Here is a 16,430-nt window from a genome sequence, read left to right on the forward strand (position 1 = left end):
GCCTCCCAGAGTGCTAGGATTACAGGCGTGAGCCACCGCGCCCGGCCAATTTGTGATTAGTTTTATTCATTTCCACTAATAAGCGAAGTTCTTTTAGCATGTTTACATTACAGAATGAAAGCTGTGTTAAACCGTCTTACAGGCTTTTTTACGTTTTCAAACATCTTCTAGCCACCCTTTTGGCCCTACCACAGGCCATCAGCTTTCCTGTGTATGCCCACTCTTTACAAAACCACCACAGCCTTTGCCAGTTATTTCTTGTTATCAACAGTAGTTGTTTTCTAGGCAAAAATTAGCACTCGGGGTTTCTACTGAGGTTGTGGGTCGGGCCCAGTTATCAGTTCCTCGAACGCCAGTGAATCACAGAGCAAAGTTCTGATCCCTGAAAAACTACAGAAAGTGAGAAATCCTCTAACCCTCGCGCCGTGCCCTGTCGGAACCTTGACCTCAAGATGGCGTCGCGTAGTCATAAGATTCAATTACCTCCAATCAAAAATGGCAGGGTGGGTCATAATTTACAGCTCGAGCCTTTCTAGTCCCCATTGGGCGCTCCTTCTCTATGGTTATTCGTCTTCGCTTGGTGAGTCAGAGCCAACAGCGGAGACTATCTATATACTTTCTTTTCTATGGTCGTTCGCTCCACGCCCCCGGCCGCAGTGCACGCCGGGCAAGAGGAAGACCTCCAGAAGCTCCCCGCGCAGCGCGGCTGTGTTTGCGGCCTATGCGAGTAGGCGCTTCGGAACCAGTCTCCCGGGCGAGGGGCGCGCAGAAACCTCGAACCGGTGGAGCCCACTCGTAACCTGGATCACAGAAGACCGCGGAAACAGTACTGTTTCCTCAGCGGCGGGTGAGTTCACGTCTCTGAACGCGTGTGGAAACCGGGAGACCGGGTACCTCTGCTAGGGGAGGAGAAAAAGCCGGGGTGGGGGAGGGGAGGCCACGGGGCTTCTCGAAGGCCTCGAAGACCAGCGGTCCGCGCCGGAGCCCGGGGAGGCCGCACCTACCGCCTGAGCGTTCCCCTTTGCAGTGTCGCCCACTTTCCCTTTTCCTTCCACGTTCCGCCACCGAGTGAATCGTCTCCTCTCGGCCCTTTCTGGGCTCCACGTTAGCCAGAACACGATTGCCTTGCATCTGGGGAGTCTTTTCCTAAACCTCTTACTTACCCGAGCCTTTGAAGCCCCAAGGTAAATTTTCCGGGCCTCGGACACACTCGTCACAGGCTCTGCCTTGAAGTCAGCCTGCACCCACCCTTTTTAGCGAAGTGCTGGCCACCAACGGATTTCTTTCCCTTCCTCATGGTCATCTACAGCCCGCCACCAAGTGAGCTTCTCCCCTCCCCCCCCCATGTAGCCGATGCCTCCCTTTCTTAGCACTCTGTTGGCCTGCTTAAGATTGTGATGAGCATTGTCGTCCTGCCCCCTTTCCGCATTGGAGGATGCGGTAAACTGTATTACCATTCATTCTAGGCGATTACTAAGCTCCTCGTGGAAATGTTCTTTCTTCTTTAGTTTTCAATATTGCTTTTTAAATAACGTTTTTCAAGATAGATCTAGGAGTATGAAAATTATTTTGAAATTGTGTAGTATGGATTTATATTGCCATGGAAATGCCATTTTTGATACTGGGCAAAGTGGAGTCGACCAAAAGTAGGGAAGAGATTGGACTTCTCTTGCACCAGACTGCTCTAGTGTGAAGTACTGTGTCTTAGGTAGTTGGCAGCAGTGCATAAACAATTTTGTATTGTCTTTGGAGTTCTAATTTTTTAAAGATTATTTCTAAAAACAGTCAGAGGCCTGGATAGCCATTCAGTTGGTCATCAGTTCCTCATGATTCAAGTAGATATTATAATATGCTAATTAATTTAACTTTTCTTAAGGCATTGGTTTTCTTCTCCTGTAAAACGAGGATTATAATAGTATCCACTTTATAGGTTATTGGGGTTGGGGTTAATTGAGAAAAACCTATGTAAAATCCTTAGTATGGTATCCAGGTAACATATAGTAAGCGATTAAGTCCATATTAATTGATATTTGTTATTTAAGAATTTTCAGTGAAGTGCGGGAGCCCATATATTCTGCATAGACTTTTATAAACAAAATCAAAATTGAGTCCTTGAGAAGTTCCTTTCTTACTGATATGTTATTACTAGCAAGAGGCATTGTGGTCCAGTGAAAACAGCCTTTGAATTGGTAATTTCAGGGTGGTGGGGACCTTGGAGTCTCCACCCATTAGTTGTGTGCCTTTGAACTTGTTAGCTTCTTCATTTGTAAAAAGAATAATAAAAATCTACACCAGGTAATTTGGGTGTTTAAATGAGAATGTATGATGAGACTGTTGTAAACAAAAGCAAATAAAAATGTTGATATTTTTAGTAAATCATCTTTTAGGGGTTACCAGATTTTCTCTTTTTGGTTGCAAAAGTGGGTCCTCCCACCCCCTGTAGAGTACCAAAAGATTTTTAGAAAAAAAATGTTGTCCCACTGTTGCATATAGGCACTGTGTATTAATAATGGTTTTGACTAAGTTTTTATATTTTGTGGTTTGCTGTCTTTTTATTCCACTGTGTTGAGGCTCTGGAGATATATATATATATATATATTTTTTTTTTTTTTTTTCCCCCCCTCTTGGAGACAGGGTCACTCTGTCACCTGGGCTAGATTGCAGTGGCATCATCATAGCTCATTGCAACCTCAGACTCCTGGGGTCAAGCCATCCTCCTGCCTCAGCCTCCCCAGTAGCTGGGACTACAGGCATGTGCCACTGCACTTGGCTAATTTTTCAACTCTTTGTAGAAACGGGGTCTTGATGTTGCTCAGGCTGGTGGATATATTTTTTAATAAGATTAGTCCATGTTAACATTGGGTAACTATTTCATACCTAATAGGAATTTGGAGTTTTCAAGTTAACTTACCTTTCTGTCCACAAACAAATTAGCAATTTACTTTTCTCATTTATACATTGATTTGGAGCAAAATTATTTTGATTATTTTGTAGCTTTGGAGGCATTTTTTTTTTTTTTTTTTTTTTGAGACAGAGTCTCACTCTGTTGCCCTGGCTAGAGTGCCGTGGCGTCAGCCTAGCTCACAGCAACCTCAAACTCCTCAAGTGATCCTAGGGCTCAAGCGATCCTACTACCTCAGCCTCCTGAGTAGCTGGGACTACAGGCATGTGCCACCATGCCCGGCTCATTTTCTCTATATATATGTTTTTAGTTGTCCAGTTCATTTCTTTCTATTTTTTAGTAGAGATGGGGGTCTCACTCTTGGTCAGGCTGGTTTCGAACTCCTGAGCTCAAATGATCCACCCGCCTCGGCCTCCCAGAGTGCTAGGATTACAGGCGTGAGCCACTGCGCCCGGCCCCTGGAAACAAAATTAATTGGTGAATCTTAACATCTTTGCAGAGATGTTCGGTGTACTTTTAACATTTTCTAATTGTCTTTTCTAATACTACCACTGCCGTTCTTAAAAGGGGGTTTTGATTCCTTCTTGAAGTTTCTTAAATAGCTTCTCTTTTTTTAAAATTTGAAATGTGCAGAAAATAAAGGGAAGAGTATTTCCACAACCAGATTTACTGCTTTTTAAAAATGTTTTATTTTGACATAATTTTAAATTTACGAAAAAGTTGCAAGAATAGTACAAAAAATTCTCAAATATCTTTCACCCAGATTCCTCAAATGTTAACATCTGACCATTTTGCTTTATCCTCTTTTTCTCTCCAGTTTTCTTCTGAAATGTTTTGCTAGAAAGTTGCAGACATGATGCCCTTAACCCATAGTTAAGTGTTAACCTAAAAACTAGCACATCTCTTATTTAACGACAATACAATGATCAAAATCAGGAAATTAACACTGATACAGTATTACCTAATCTACAGGTCTTAACTAGATTTTGCCAGTTGTCCTGAATTGATACCACGTTTTAAAATTTTATTTCTTCATAAAATCCACCTCTGCAGGATGATAACCAACTTTTTAAAAAAGCAGTTTTACGAAGGTGTGGTTGACATATAAAATTCACTTGTAAATGTACAGAGTTGTGTACCCATTACCCCAAAGGAATCCCTCCTACCTGTTTGCAAGTCACTCTGTTCTATGGCAGTTCTGGGCAACCATTAATTTTTCTTTATAGATAGTGTTGTTTTTTAATCATTGTGAAAATGGTGAAATGACAAAGTGGAAATCTGTCAGATCAGCTCCCTTTTTGGAGATTCAAAACCTTTGAGTATTTTCATGCTTCTGAAAAGCTTTACAGTAAAAGAAATACTTTTGTTAATCAAGCATTTCCTGTTCTTCTTTGGGAACAGAACAAAATAATTCTGGAATAATTCTGCAGACCTGGCTCATAATTGCAAGTAGATGTTTACTGAATGAATGAATGAGTTGTATGTGAGTGTTTGCTTAGGGGAATCTTTGGGTTCACTTTTACCAGAAATTTGGCACCAAACGTACTGATGATGGAGAGCTAGTCCAAAAATCTATCCTGGGTGAAATACTTTGTTTCTATCTGGATAAGTCCGCAATAGAGAAATGCTTGTAAGCAGTATTTTGCTGTATTTCGTATACCTATGGTATCCTCAGGAGTGCAAAAAAAGGAATGGTTTGAAAGAATACAGAGAAAAAAGTGGAAAAGAGAAAAGCCAAGTGCATGTATATGTTGGATAGTAGAGATAAATGATTTTTTTCCCTTTTTTTGACCAAATTTATTGAGATAAAATTTACACACAATAAAATACATCCATTTTAATTTCAGTGAGTTTTAACAAATGCATATACCTGCTTGACCACTACCACCCTAGAGATGGGGAACACTTCCATCATAGGTATTTGTTTTTGTTATTTGGGACCATAAAGTTTCATACTTAGCAGATCAAGGTACATTGAACCTTCCAAAAGTAAAACACTTTTAATATTTTTAAAAATGCTATTTAAATCATTTCAGTGCTAATGAAATAACTCTACATCTCTCTTTTTCCTTAAAGTTCACGTACAATTCCTCAGCAAATCCTATTGGCTACCTTCAAAATATATCAGGAATCCAACAACTTGATACCACCTTCATCACTACCTCCTGTTCCAGGCCATCATCTCGTCTACCTGGATTATGACAGTAGTCTCTTGGCTTCCATCTTGTTTTCTTCAAGTCTTAAATCAGTGGCTAGTGATACTATTAAAATGTAAATCAAGTAAAAAAAAAAACATTTTCAAATGTTTTCCACCTTATTCAGAGTAAAAACCAAAACCTTCACAGTGTGTTAAAAGCCCTATGCTCTCTGAATACCCTCCCCAGATAACACTCAGTATTTATATTTGACTTTCCTTATTTGTTCTGCTCAAGTCATACTGTTGGCTTTGCTGGTCCTCCTGCAAACATGCCATGCCCATCTCACTCAGTCTCTTTGTATTTGTTGTTTTCTTTGTTTGGAAAGTTCTTCTCCCCAGATAGGAGTAGAGAGTTTCCTGCCTTAGCCTCTTTCAGATCTTTGAAATCTTCACCTTTATGGTGAGGCCCGATCACCATATTTAAAATAAACCACTCTCTGGCTCTCTTCCCTGCTTTGTTTTTCCACAAAGTACCTACCAACTTCAATGTCTGTATAAATTATTATTATAAGAGTATCACAATTTGTTTTATTTATCATCTGTAGGTAACAACTGATAGGCTTTGTTTATTGATTATAAAAGTTTACTCAAATCATTTTCACATGGCAAAACATAAAACTGTATGTTGAAATAAGTAGTTGATACTTTCATTTTCTAAAATTGCTTGTTTCAACATACAGTTTTATGTTAAGTGAGCATTAATATTTATCAAAGATTGGCTGGGCGATGTGGCTCATACCTATAATCCTAGCACTCTGGGAGGCAGAGGCAGGAGGATCGCTTTAGCTCGGGAGTTTGATAACACCCTGAGCAAGAGTGAGACCCCATCTCTAATAAAAATAGAAAAATTAGCCAGAAACAGTGGCGTGTACCTGTAGTCCCACCTGCTTGGGAGGCTGAGGCAGGAGGATGGCTTGAGCCCAGAAGTTTGAGGTTGTAGTGAGCTATGATGACACCACTACACTCTAGACTGGGCAACAGAGTGAGACCCTGTCTCAACAAAACAAAACAAAAAAGAAATCCTGTTTCAAAAAAAAAAAAATTGTGAAAGATCACCAGAAATGTTTGTTTTCTGAATTTCTGTAGGAGGGGCTATTATCTTAAAGGGAAAAAAAGGAATATAATACAGAGTTTTACTTTTTAAATATTATTTATATTTTATACTAGTGGGGAAAAAGTGGTTCTAAAGATGAATTCATGCCCCAATCTTATAACCATTGTGAGGCCAGGCACAGGCCCATTGCTAACATAGTACCCAACATGAGGTAGCTTAATAAACTTGTTTATTGAGTTCCTCAGAGTTTGTTTACTGATTGATTCATTAATCAATTTATTTATTCAACAGGTATTAAAATCAACTGCCCTCCTAAGAAAGTGCTGAGATAGAATATTATAATGATAATACAAGAGCTTCTGTAAGTAGGACAGTAGCCTTCTCTGTTTAAAAAGGAGATACACCTTCTGGAATACTTGTTTTTGTTTTTGGGCAAGAGTATTATGAAAAGATTATTTAAAAATTCAACACATTTACAATCTTATAATCTTGTGTTTTTCCTGTGTTAATATATGCTGATACCTACCTAATATTTTAAAGCATTTCCAGTACCTTATTTGCTAAGTACATGAAATCATCCTAGGAATTCCTTTACCTGTAGAGTTTTCTAAATATTTTAAGTATACTGTTTTCTGAAGTTGAAGTTTAGATTTTATAGAATATTGTATTATCCTAATTACTAAGTCAAAGGAACAGTTCGAGGGAGAACAGTTGTGAGCACAAAGGACATGCTTTTCTGTTTTAAAGAAATGTCTAATACACAGGTAAAAGGATATTCAACCTCATTAGTGATAAGGAAAATGTAAATTGAAATAAGAGCATTTTTACTTATATCGTTATAAGTTTAACAGTGATTTATTCTGGTCATGGTGAGGAAAGGGCATACCTATGTACGGGTGGTGGGAATATAAATTTGTACACCAGTTTTGGGGGATGATTTGGAGATAAAGTGTATATAGTACTAATCAGATGCATATGGTTGGTTATATGCCTAATAAGTCCAAGAATGTTCAACGTTATTTTTAAGACCTAAAATGTAGAGCCAACTATTAATGTTTTGTGTCTGTATTGTAATAATTTACTACATTACAAAAAGTGGAATAAAACTTTATGAACGGACAGGAAGAGATGTCAGTGATGATGGAGAAATTCATGTGACATAGCATGATTACATTGTAGGAAAACACAAATTATTACGTATTAGTTTTTATGTATGGAAAGATATTTAGAAGAACACAGCAATATATACCAAACTGTTGGGGTTAGGGAGCAAGAAGTGGAAGACTTGCACTTTTTATTTCCTCTCTTCTGAAGGGTGAGTAAAACAATTATAAAAGACAAAAGAGAGAAAATAATAGAGAAAAAAATTTTAAAATAGCTTTTATCAACTCTAGACTTTACTTGCGGAGTAGGGGAATTTCATTTATGGGTTGGGGAATTTTTCTTACTGTCCCAACAGATATATCTCTATTTATCAATTCACAAATTTTGGAGAATCAATGATAGGGGAATCATCCCACTTATTTTGGCTACTTGTTTGTTTTGTTTTCTGAGACAAGATCTCACTCTGTTGCCTGGGTTAGAGTGCAGAGGCATCATCATAACTCAGTTTCAAATTCGGCCTCAAACTCCTGGGCTCAAGAGTAATCCTCCTGCCTCATCCTCCTGAGTACCTGGGACTATAGGCATGTGCCACCGTGCCTGGCTAATTTTTAAATTTTTCGTAGAGATGAGGTCTAGCTATTGTTGCCCAGGCTGGTCTTGAATTCCTGGCCTCATGCAGTCCTGCTGCCTCAGTTTCCTGAGTTGCTGGGATTACAGGCGTGAGCCACTGTGCCCAGCTGCTTTTTTTTTAATTGGTGCACAGAACCCTCCTAGGACATCCTAACATTGTTTTCTACTTTTTCCTATATTTCTGGATGCTTAAGTATGTCAACAAAAATAAAATTGTGATGGAGGAAAAGTTTTAAATACTTCTGTTCATGTAGCTAAAGGACAGTTTCCTTGAATGTTACAAACTAAACAGTTAAATATGTTCTTACATCTTTAAAAATCAAATGCTAGCTTCTGATTCTTAAATTTGATTCAAGAATGGTTAAGAGGTTTACTTTTAAGTTTAAGAAAAATTACGACTTCTTACTGTCAAAAGTTGTATGTTCTCTTTATATTTGAGTTGTTACTATGTGACCCGATGTCAGCAGTTTTTCCCTCCCATGTGTGTAGTTTACAGACACATTTGTCCTTTAGGATCTGGCCAAGATTGAATCAACAGATACTGTGTAACCTTGTAAATTTAGTTTTCAGGGTGCTGATGGGTATTTAAAAAATAGATGCATCAGAACACTTTAAAAAAAAACCTGTTAGATACCATCTGGATTCTGAGTTTGGTTTAAAAAGATTCGTTGATGTATGGTATTTAATTTTTGGATATTAACTGAACCTCAAAATTTTTTTCTTCCTTTATATGTATTCCCACATGATTGTAGGAGTCTATGCTGAACTTAGATCGTGTACATTTTGGGAGCTTATTTTAGAAAAGATCTAAGTTTTAAAAATTCTCAATGGACAGACAGAGAAAAGAGGGTCTTTGCCAACTCCTTTGGGTAAGAAAACTTTAGAATTTTGCAGATACTCTAAAAATGAAGGCCAACAAACCAGGCATATCAAGTTGTAAAGTTTTCAAATAAAATGATTTGTCGTGGTTTTTTTCTTTAGACCGCTGCAGTAAGAATGTCTTTCCCCCCTCATTTGAATCGCCCTCCCATGGGAATCCCAGCACTCCCACCAGGGATCCCACCCCCACAGTTTCCTGGCTTTCCTCCACCTGTACCTCCAGGTAAGTTTATCGTTACTGTTTTTTGTCTTGTACTTTTGTCATTATGATATTACTTTAGGAAAATTTTACGTATGTGACTATGTTACTAAGGGTGTCTCTCAGATGGATTCTCATTTTTTTAGGGCAGTAGTTTATATACCTGCCTAAGTATCAAAATCATCTGGGATGTTTAAACAGTTTACAGGAGTTGGTTCATAGAATGTAGGTTACAAACAGCCGATCTATTTTATTTTATTATTTTATTTTTATTTTTATTTTTAATTTTTAATTTTTTATTATTTAGTTAGTTTTTGACAAGAGTCTTTCTCTGTTGTGCCAGGTAGAGTGCACTGGAGTCATCATAGCTCACTGCAACCTCAAACTCCTGGGCACATCCTCCTGCCTCAGCCTCTCTAGTAGCTGGGGCTGCAGGTACATGCCACGACACCTGGCTAATTTTTCTTTTTTAGTAGTAGAGGCCGGGTCTCACTCTTTCTTAGGCTGGACTTGAACTCCTGAGCTCAAGCAATCCTCCTACCTCAGCCCTCCCAGAGTGTTAGTATTACAGGCGTGAGCCACCGTGCCTGGCCATGTCTTTTAGATTCAGCTGCTCCTTAATTTTGAAGTAGGCAGTTTACTGATATAGGCTCAGCTTTGGGGACCTTCCATCCTTGTGGTCTGAAAAGCCACAAGATAAGCATGACAGTTTTTGTGGAATATCATTTTAAACTTCAAGAATTTGGGGGAGGCTGGTCTGATGGTAGTAGGTTATCAGAACTTTATAACATTAGTTTCACTAAAGTTGGTATACAACTCCCCACTGCTAAATTTGACTAGCTTTAAATAAATAAATAAAGAAGAATTTGAAGGAAAATCATAATTTTAAAAATCAGAAGTTATTTATGTATGTATATTGTGGAGTCGAATGCAGTTTTTTACAAATACTACTTTTTTTCCCTAAATTAACACCACATGTACTCACTATTAATACAAATACTTTTAAACATTTATATCAATGCTACTTTTAAGTTGTGCTTCTAGATAATCATGGATGTGTATTTGTTATCATTTGCTACCAGAAGAGTAATGTAAAAATTTACTATTGGTTAATTATCCCATGTAACAGTTAAAGAATTTTAAACAGTAACTTAGCTGCTCTATAATGGACCATAAATAGACTAAATGCTGCTGAAGGGGAGGTTGAGAAAATAATGTTAGCAGAAAACTGAATAAAATAGTTATCAGCAATCAAATAGATTAATAACTATAGAAGGAAAGTATTCATTTGGGCATCAGTTTTTTTCTTTCATCCATATATCCTGATTTTATTTATATGTTTATAGTCTCAATGCAGATTTGTTTTTTGATAGACCTTACCATAACCATGATGCAAAGCCCAGGTGTTGTAGGAGGTATAGGGAAGAATAGTTTACTTTCTGTTTCTTTGTGAAGAAATTTAAGGAATTTGAAGTGAAGCTTAATCACTTATTCAAAATCAGGAGAGGTGAGAAATGGAAAATCCATGCTTTAATTTCCTTACCAGTACATTGGGTTTATAGAAAGGATTTTAAATTTCTTTCAATTATTAAAGAAAAAATACAACCTCAAACTCCTGTGCTGAAATGATCCTCCCGCCTCAGCCTCCTGAGTGGCTGGGACTACAGGTGCATGCTACCATGCCTGGCTAATTTTTCTATTTTTTTGTAGAGAAGGGGTCTAGCTATGTTGCTCAGGCTGGCCTTGAACTCCAGACCTCAAGCTATTCTCCCACCTTGGCCTCCCAAAGTGCTAGGATTACAGGTGTGAGCCACCACACACCCAGCTCTTATCTTTTAATATGGGTTATAGACCCTAAAACGAGATTTTTGGTATTTTTTGTTGCCTGTTTGAGTGATGGCATACTAACGTGGGCATTTATTCACAGCGTGATAATGCTATTATAATTCTGATTCCATTCGTAATAGCATATGATACCATTTCTGTTTAGGAAAACATACTTTACCTGGGTGATAAATTTGACTTCAGTTCCAGCTCAGTCACTACCTGCTTTCTGTGTACAGCATCAATAGTATGCTAAACTACTGTAATAATTCAAAACCACAATATTAGTCTTCATGTATAGTTTTCTTGTTTTGCCTATGAGTACAGTTAAGTGAACTCTGAGATAGTGTATGTGGTGATGACAGTATATGTTAAATTACAAAATAAATTTGGGAAATAGCCGTTATTTTTCCTTAAAAAGCAATACATGTATACAGAAAAAAGTTTTCTCCCAGCGTTCCTTAGTTACCTTCTACAAAGGCAGCCTTTCTTACCAGTTTCTAGTGTGTCTCTCTTCAGAGATACGCTGTGCGTTTTCCAGTATGTTTGCTTATAGCCACTTATTTTTTTTAAAAAACTCAAATGGGTATCATACTGTTCACATTTTGTATACTTTGCTTTTTTCCACTTTAGCATGCACAGATCTTAAATGAAGCAGTGTCTTTTTCAGTGTTAATTCTATATTGCATGAAATTAATAAGTTAGAGTAGGAAACATACTATCAAACTTTAAGTAACTATAAAAAGGAAAAATTTTTTTTAAGATGTCGTTTTGTGAATGTTTTAACAGGAAGTTTACACATAGATTACAATTGATAAATGAAGTGGTTTTGTTTTGTAAAGTTAAGGTGAAAAATTTAGATACAACTTGATTTAGTTTTAAGTGGGTTCACATTAAATTATCTCAATTTCACAGGCACTTTGAGGAAATAGAATTGAGGAAACTGAAACTGAGGTTAAAGTGCTTGCCCAAGGTTGCTTAACTAAAAGTTGATAGAACCCTAATTTGATTCTGAAGTCTCTTTTTTCTGTTTTACAGTTTGCTGTATCCTTACTGATAGGAATCTTGATTTGTACCTTTTAAAAATCATAATGTGAAAACTGAAATTATTTTAAATGAATTAAAATAAAGGGACCCTGCTCGGTGGCTCACACCTGTAATCCTAGCACTCTGGGAGGCTAAGGCAGGAAGATTGCTTGAGGCCAGCAGTTAGAGACCAGCCTGAACAAGAGGAGAGCCCCAAATGTACTAAAAATAGAAAAATTAGCTGGGCGTGGTGGCGAGAGCCTGTAGTCCCAGCTACTTGGGAGGCTGAGGCAACAGGATTGCTAGAGCCCAGGAGCCCAGGAGTTTGAGGTTACAGTGAGCTATGACGACACCACCGCACTCTACCCAGGTGACAGTGAGACTCTGTCTCAAAAAAAAAAAAAAAGAAGATAAAGGGATAGTATTAAATGTTTAAGAATTTGTTACCAGTCTTAGATGGAAAATAATCTTAAATTGTTATTAAATTTGAACTGAAGGGTAATTTCAGACCTTAAGATATTTGGAAGCATTTAAAAATTTATGTTTGGAATATAGTCAAACATTTAATTTTTCTTTCTTTGCAGCCTTTTCCTTAGTTCTCAAATAGTACAGTTTCTTCCTTAAGAGATTGGTTTCCTCTTTGATAGTGGCTGAGATTACTGATGTGACCTTTTTTTTTTTAAATTAGAGACAGAGTCTTGCTCTGTTGTCCAGGCTGGAGTGTAGTTGCATGATTATAGCTCACTGTATTCTCCAACTCCTGGGCTCAATTGATCCTCCCCTCTCAGCCTCCCAAGTAGCTAGAACTACAGGTGTGGGCCACTGTGCCCCAGCTATTTGTGTGTGTGTGTATGTGTAGACAAAGTCTCACTACACTGCCCAGGCTGGTCTTGAACTCCTGGCCTCAAGTGATTCTCCCACCTCGGACTCCCAAAGCACCAGGATACAGGCATCATCAGCTACCGCACCTGGCTGTTGATCTCAGTTTTTGCATGATTTTCATTTTCTGTGAAAGAATCTGGAATAGCAAGATTCTTGGGTTTTCAGATTAATTTCTCATTTGATACTTAAAAAAAAAACTTTCAAAGGATTTGCTTTTACTTCATGTGACAAAATTGTATATATTGTGTACAACATGTTTTGAAATAAATATGCATTATGGACTGGCTAAATTGAGCTAATTTACATATACATTACTTCACATGCTTTTTTTTGTAGTGCAAACACCTAAAAATCTAATCTTGGCAATTTTGAAGAATACACTACATTGTTAACTATAGTCAACCATGTTGTACAATGTATTTTTACTTGTAAAGGATTCATTAATTCCATTGTTCACCATAAAGTGAACCTGTATGGGTTTATGAAAAGTGCTGGTTTTGAGGATCGCTGAACCATATAAACATGAATGGATCACTATCCAGAATTTTATTATTACTTAAGGCAGAAGGATGTTGTGGTAGCCGTTTTGCTTTCAGAATAAGGTATTTTGTAAGTTTATGTAGATTGACCTGATGCCACATTGCTTTTGAAAACAAGACGTTATTCATCAATATTTTATTTTCATTTGTCCTATATTGCACTTACATTAACTATGAATGAGGGTACTTATTTGTATGTAGTTGATGTAGAATGCAGTTATTTATAATACTATTTTTTTATTATTTCAGCATATTATGGGGGTACAGATGTTTAGGTTACGTATGTTGCCCTTGCCCCCCATCCCCCCCAAGTCCGAGCTTCAAGTATGTCCATCCCCCGGACGGTGCTCATCATACTCTTTGTGTATGCATACACCCGTCCCCTCCTCCCCTCTCCCCTCTCCCTATAATACTATTCTTAAGACTCATTATGCTTTTTTCTTTTGTAGGAACCCCAATGATTCCTGTACCAATGAGCATTATGGCTCCTGCTCCAACTGTGAGTATAATTTAAAGGAGGAATTAAAAGTTATGGTAGTGCTAGTGCTTTGAAAGCTAAACAACTTGATAAACTTAAATAAATTATTTACAAACATTTAAAAGAATAACGAGAGTGAGAGCACCCATGCATTTTATACCACTTATTTGAATAAGTATCATTTTCATTCAGCTGTGCATGTATGCAATTGCCCCTAAAATATGCTCCCTAGATAATTTTGTGATTTTTTTTTTTTTTTTTTTTTTTTTTTGAGACAGAGTCTCACTCTTTTGCCCAGGCTAGAGTGCCATGGCATCAGGCTAGCTCACAGCAACCTCAAACTCCTGGGCTCAAGTGATGCCTCAGCCTCCCGAGTAGCTTGGACTACAGGCATGCGCCACCATGCCTGGCTAATTTTTTCTATGTATTTTAGTTGTCCGATTAATTTCTTTCTATTTTTAGTAGGGATGAGATCTCGCTCTTGCTCAGGCTGGTTTCGAACTCCTAAGCTCAAACAACCTGCTCGCCTCGGCCTCCCAGAGTGCCGGGATTACAGGCGTGAGCCACCGTGCCCGGCCTATGATTTTTTTTTTTTTCCTTACTCTCTTGATCCTTCATATACTTATTATTACAGATTTAGGACTTTGGCTTATTTATTTATTTATACATACATACATAGTCACACTCTATTGCCCTGGCTGGAATGCAGTGGCATCATCATAGCTCACTGCAATCTCAAATTCCTAGGCTCAACCAATCTTCCCGCCTCAGCCTCCTAAGTAGCTGGAACTACAGGCTCAAGCCACAACACCCAGCTAATTTTTTATATTTTCAGTTGAGACAGAGGTCTCTCACTTCCTGAGGCTGGTCTTAAACTCCTGAGTTCAAAAGAGCCTCCTGCCTCGCTCTGCCTCCCAGAGTGCCAGGATTACAGGCATGAGCCACCTTGCCCGGCTGAGGACTTTGGCTCTTTTATCATTTCCTCATCTTATCTTGGTCCTGGGAGATGGAAGAATGATCTTTCTAATCTCTTCTAAGAATGTAGGAATGATCCTTGGAAAAATTTAAATTTTGAAATGAAATTTGTGTTGAGTACCTTTTCACTCTTTCCTCCCACCTCCCTAATTTTTAGCCCTCTCAAAGCTATTAATATTTTCATCTTAGTCTTCTCTGTCCTTTAGTATGATGTTTTCAAGCTTTGTAAAGCTTTACTAAAGCCTTCTCCTGAAATGTTGTATTATTCATTCTTAGGTACTGAACCTTGATTGTCCGCATTTATCAGAGCTTCTGAACACTACAGGCATCTTTTAAAGAATGCTGGTGCATGAATAATAACAACTCTCTTAACTTGTGTTTAGCCAGAATTTTTCTTTGAATTACTTGGTATAATAGGCCTCATGTGGAATTCTATTATGAAGGAGGGTAGCCCTCATTACTTTCTCAACTTTTTAAAGATATCTGTGGGTTTTGAGAACGAAGGGGAGTGTTATTCATAGTAAAAGGGAGAGGGGAACTACATGGGTAAATGGGAATCTGCTGCGAGGCGGACTACTAAGATTTGGTTCTGCAGCCCAAGGGTAATCCAGTTTTTCTTATATTGGACACCCATAGTTGGGCTATTTTGAAAAGCCTCCATGGGACAAATACTCTTACCCCTTTTATTTCAGGCTAGGAAAGGGTAGAATTTGGGATTGGAGCAGCTCCCTTAGTTCACCACTGTTTATTCAGTGCATAGTGAGGGTGTTTTGTTGAATTTGGTGTCAAGTACAACGATCTTCCTCTGGGAAGTTGAAAGCTATAAAGGGGAAATAAGATAGGAACATAAATAACTGAAAAGGCAAAATATAAGTGGGAGAGTGCTAAGCGGTGTTTGAATAGTCTGCCAGAGGATTAGCAGGGATAATTGAAATTTTTTATACTGGTGCTGAGAGTACAGTTGTGAAAAAACTTCCTGGATATAGTTGAGAGTTTTAAATGGTTTACGATGTCTTAAAATTTAAAAATTATGTCTTAAAGATAAAATTGAGTTATTTTTATTTGCTTTTTCAAGTTTTTTTTAGAAGAAAGGTAGTCTGTTAATAGCATTGCAAGTTTATTTGTAATGAATAAGTTTAGATTAATGAAATGTGCTATGTGTTTTAGGAGCTTTAGATTAAGTATCCAAGAATGCAGAAGCTTAAATATGCTATATATTTACTACTTTAAAATTGATGTTTTAACCTAATGTTACATTATGTGATAGGAAGTTTAATTGCTTGATCAAATTTTATTGCCTTTTATCACCTTAGGTCTTAGTACCTACTGTGTCCATGGTTGGAAAGCATTTGGGAGCAAGAAAGGATCACCCAGGCTTAAAGGCTAAAGAAAATGATGAAAATTGTGGTCCCACTACTACGGTTTTTGTTGGCAATATTTCTGAGAAAGCCTCAGACATGCTTATAAGACAGCTCCTAGCGGTAAGTTAAACTGTTCTCATTAAAACATTTTTTATTGTAAATTTCAAACTTAAAGAAAAGCAGAAAGAGGACTCTTAGTGATAATTTTCTCCCAACTTTTTATTTGAAAAGTTTCACTCCTATAAAAAAGGTAAAAGAGTGAGTAGTAAAGTGAACACACTTGAATTTACCTAGACTCATCCGTGAACATATTTTAGTACATTTACCTTATCTCTACATATACATACATACCGTACACACTTTTTTTTTTTTTTTTTTTT

General features: G+C 37.6%; 1 protein-coding gene across 2 annotated transcripts in view; it reads left to right on the forward strand.

The window, feature by feature from the left end:
* Nucleotides 1-578: 578 nt before the first annotated feature.
* The window catches only part of RBM25 (RNA binding motif protein 25), a 51,111-nt gene continuing 35,259 nt past the window's right edge, over nucleotides 579-16,430 (forward strand). Inside the window, exons 1-4 of one of the 2 annotated variants that reach the window (XM_012656181.1) lie at nucleotides 579-847; nucleotides 8,869-8,989; nucleotides 13,686-13,735; nucleotides 16,003-16,170. In XM_012656181.1, coding sequence (XP_012511635.1) covers nucleotides 8,884-8,989; nucleotides 13,686-13,735; nucleotides 16,003-16,170 — 324 coding nt within the window. In that variant the 5' untranslated portion in view covers nucleotides 579-847; nucleotides 8,869-8,883. Of the gene's footprint in view, nucleotides 848-8,729; nucleotides 8,757-8,868; nucleotides 8,990-13,685; nucleotides 13,736-16,002; nucleotides 16,171-16,430 lie in introns of those variants that run through there. The other variant, XM_012656182.1, reaches the window with a different exon arrangement.

Source organism: Propithecus coquereli, unplaced genomic scaffold (genome assembly GCF_000956105.1).
Source record: "Propithecus coquereli isolate 6110/MARCELLA unplaced genomic scaffold, Pcoq_1.0 Scaffold5, whole genome shotgun sequence".
Classification (NCBI taxonomy): Eukaryota; Metazoa; Chordata; class Mammalia; order Primates; family Indriidae; genus Propithecus; species Propithecus coquereli.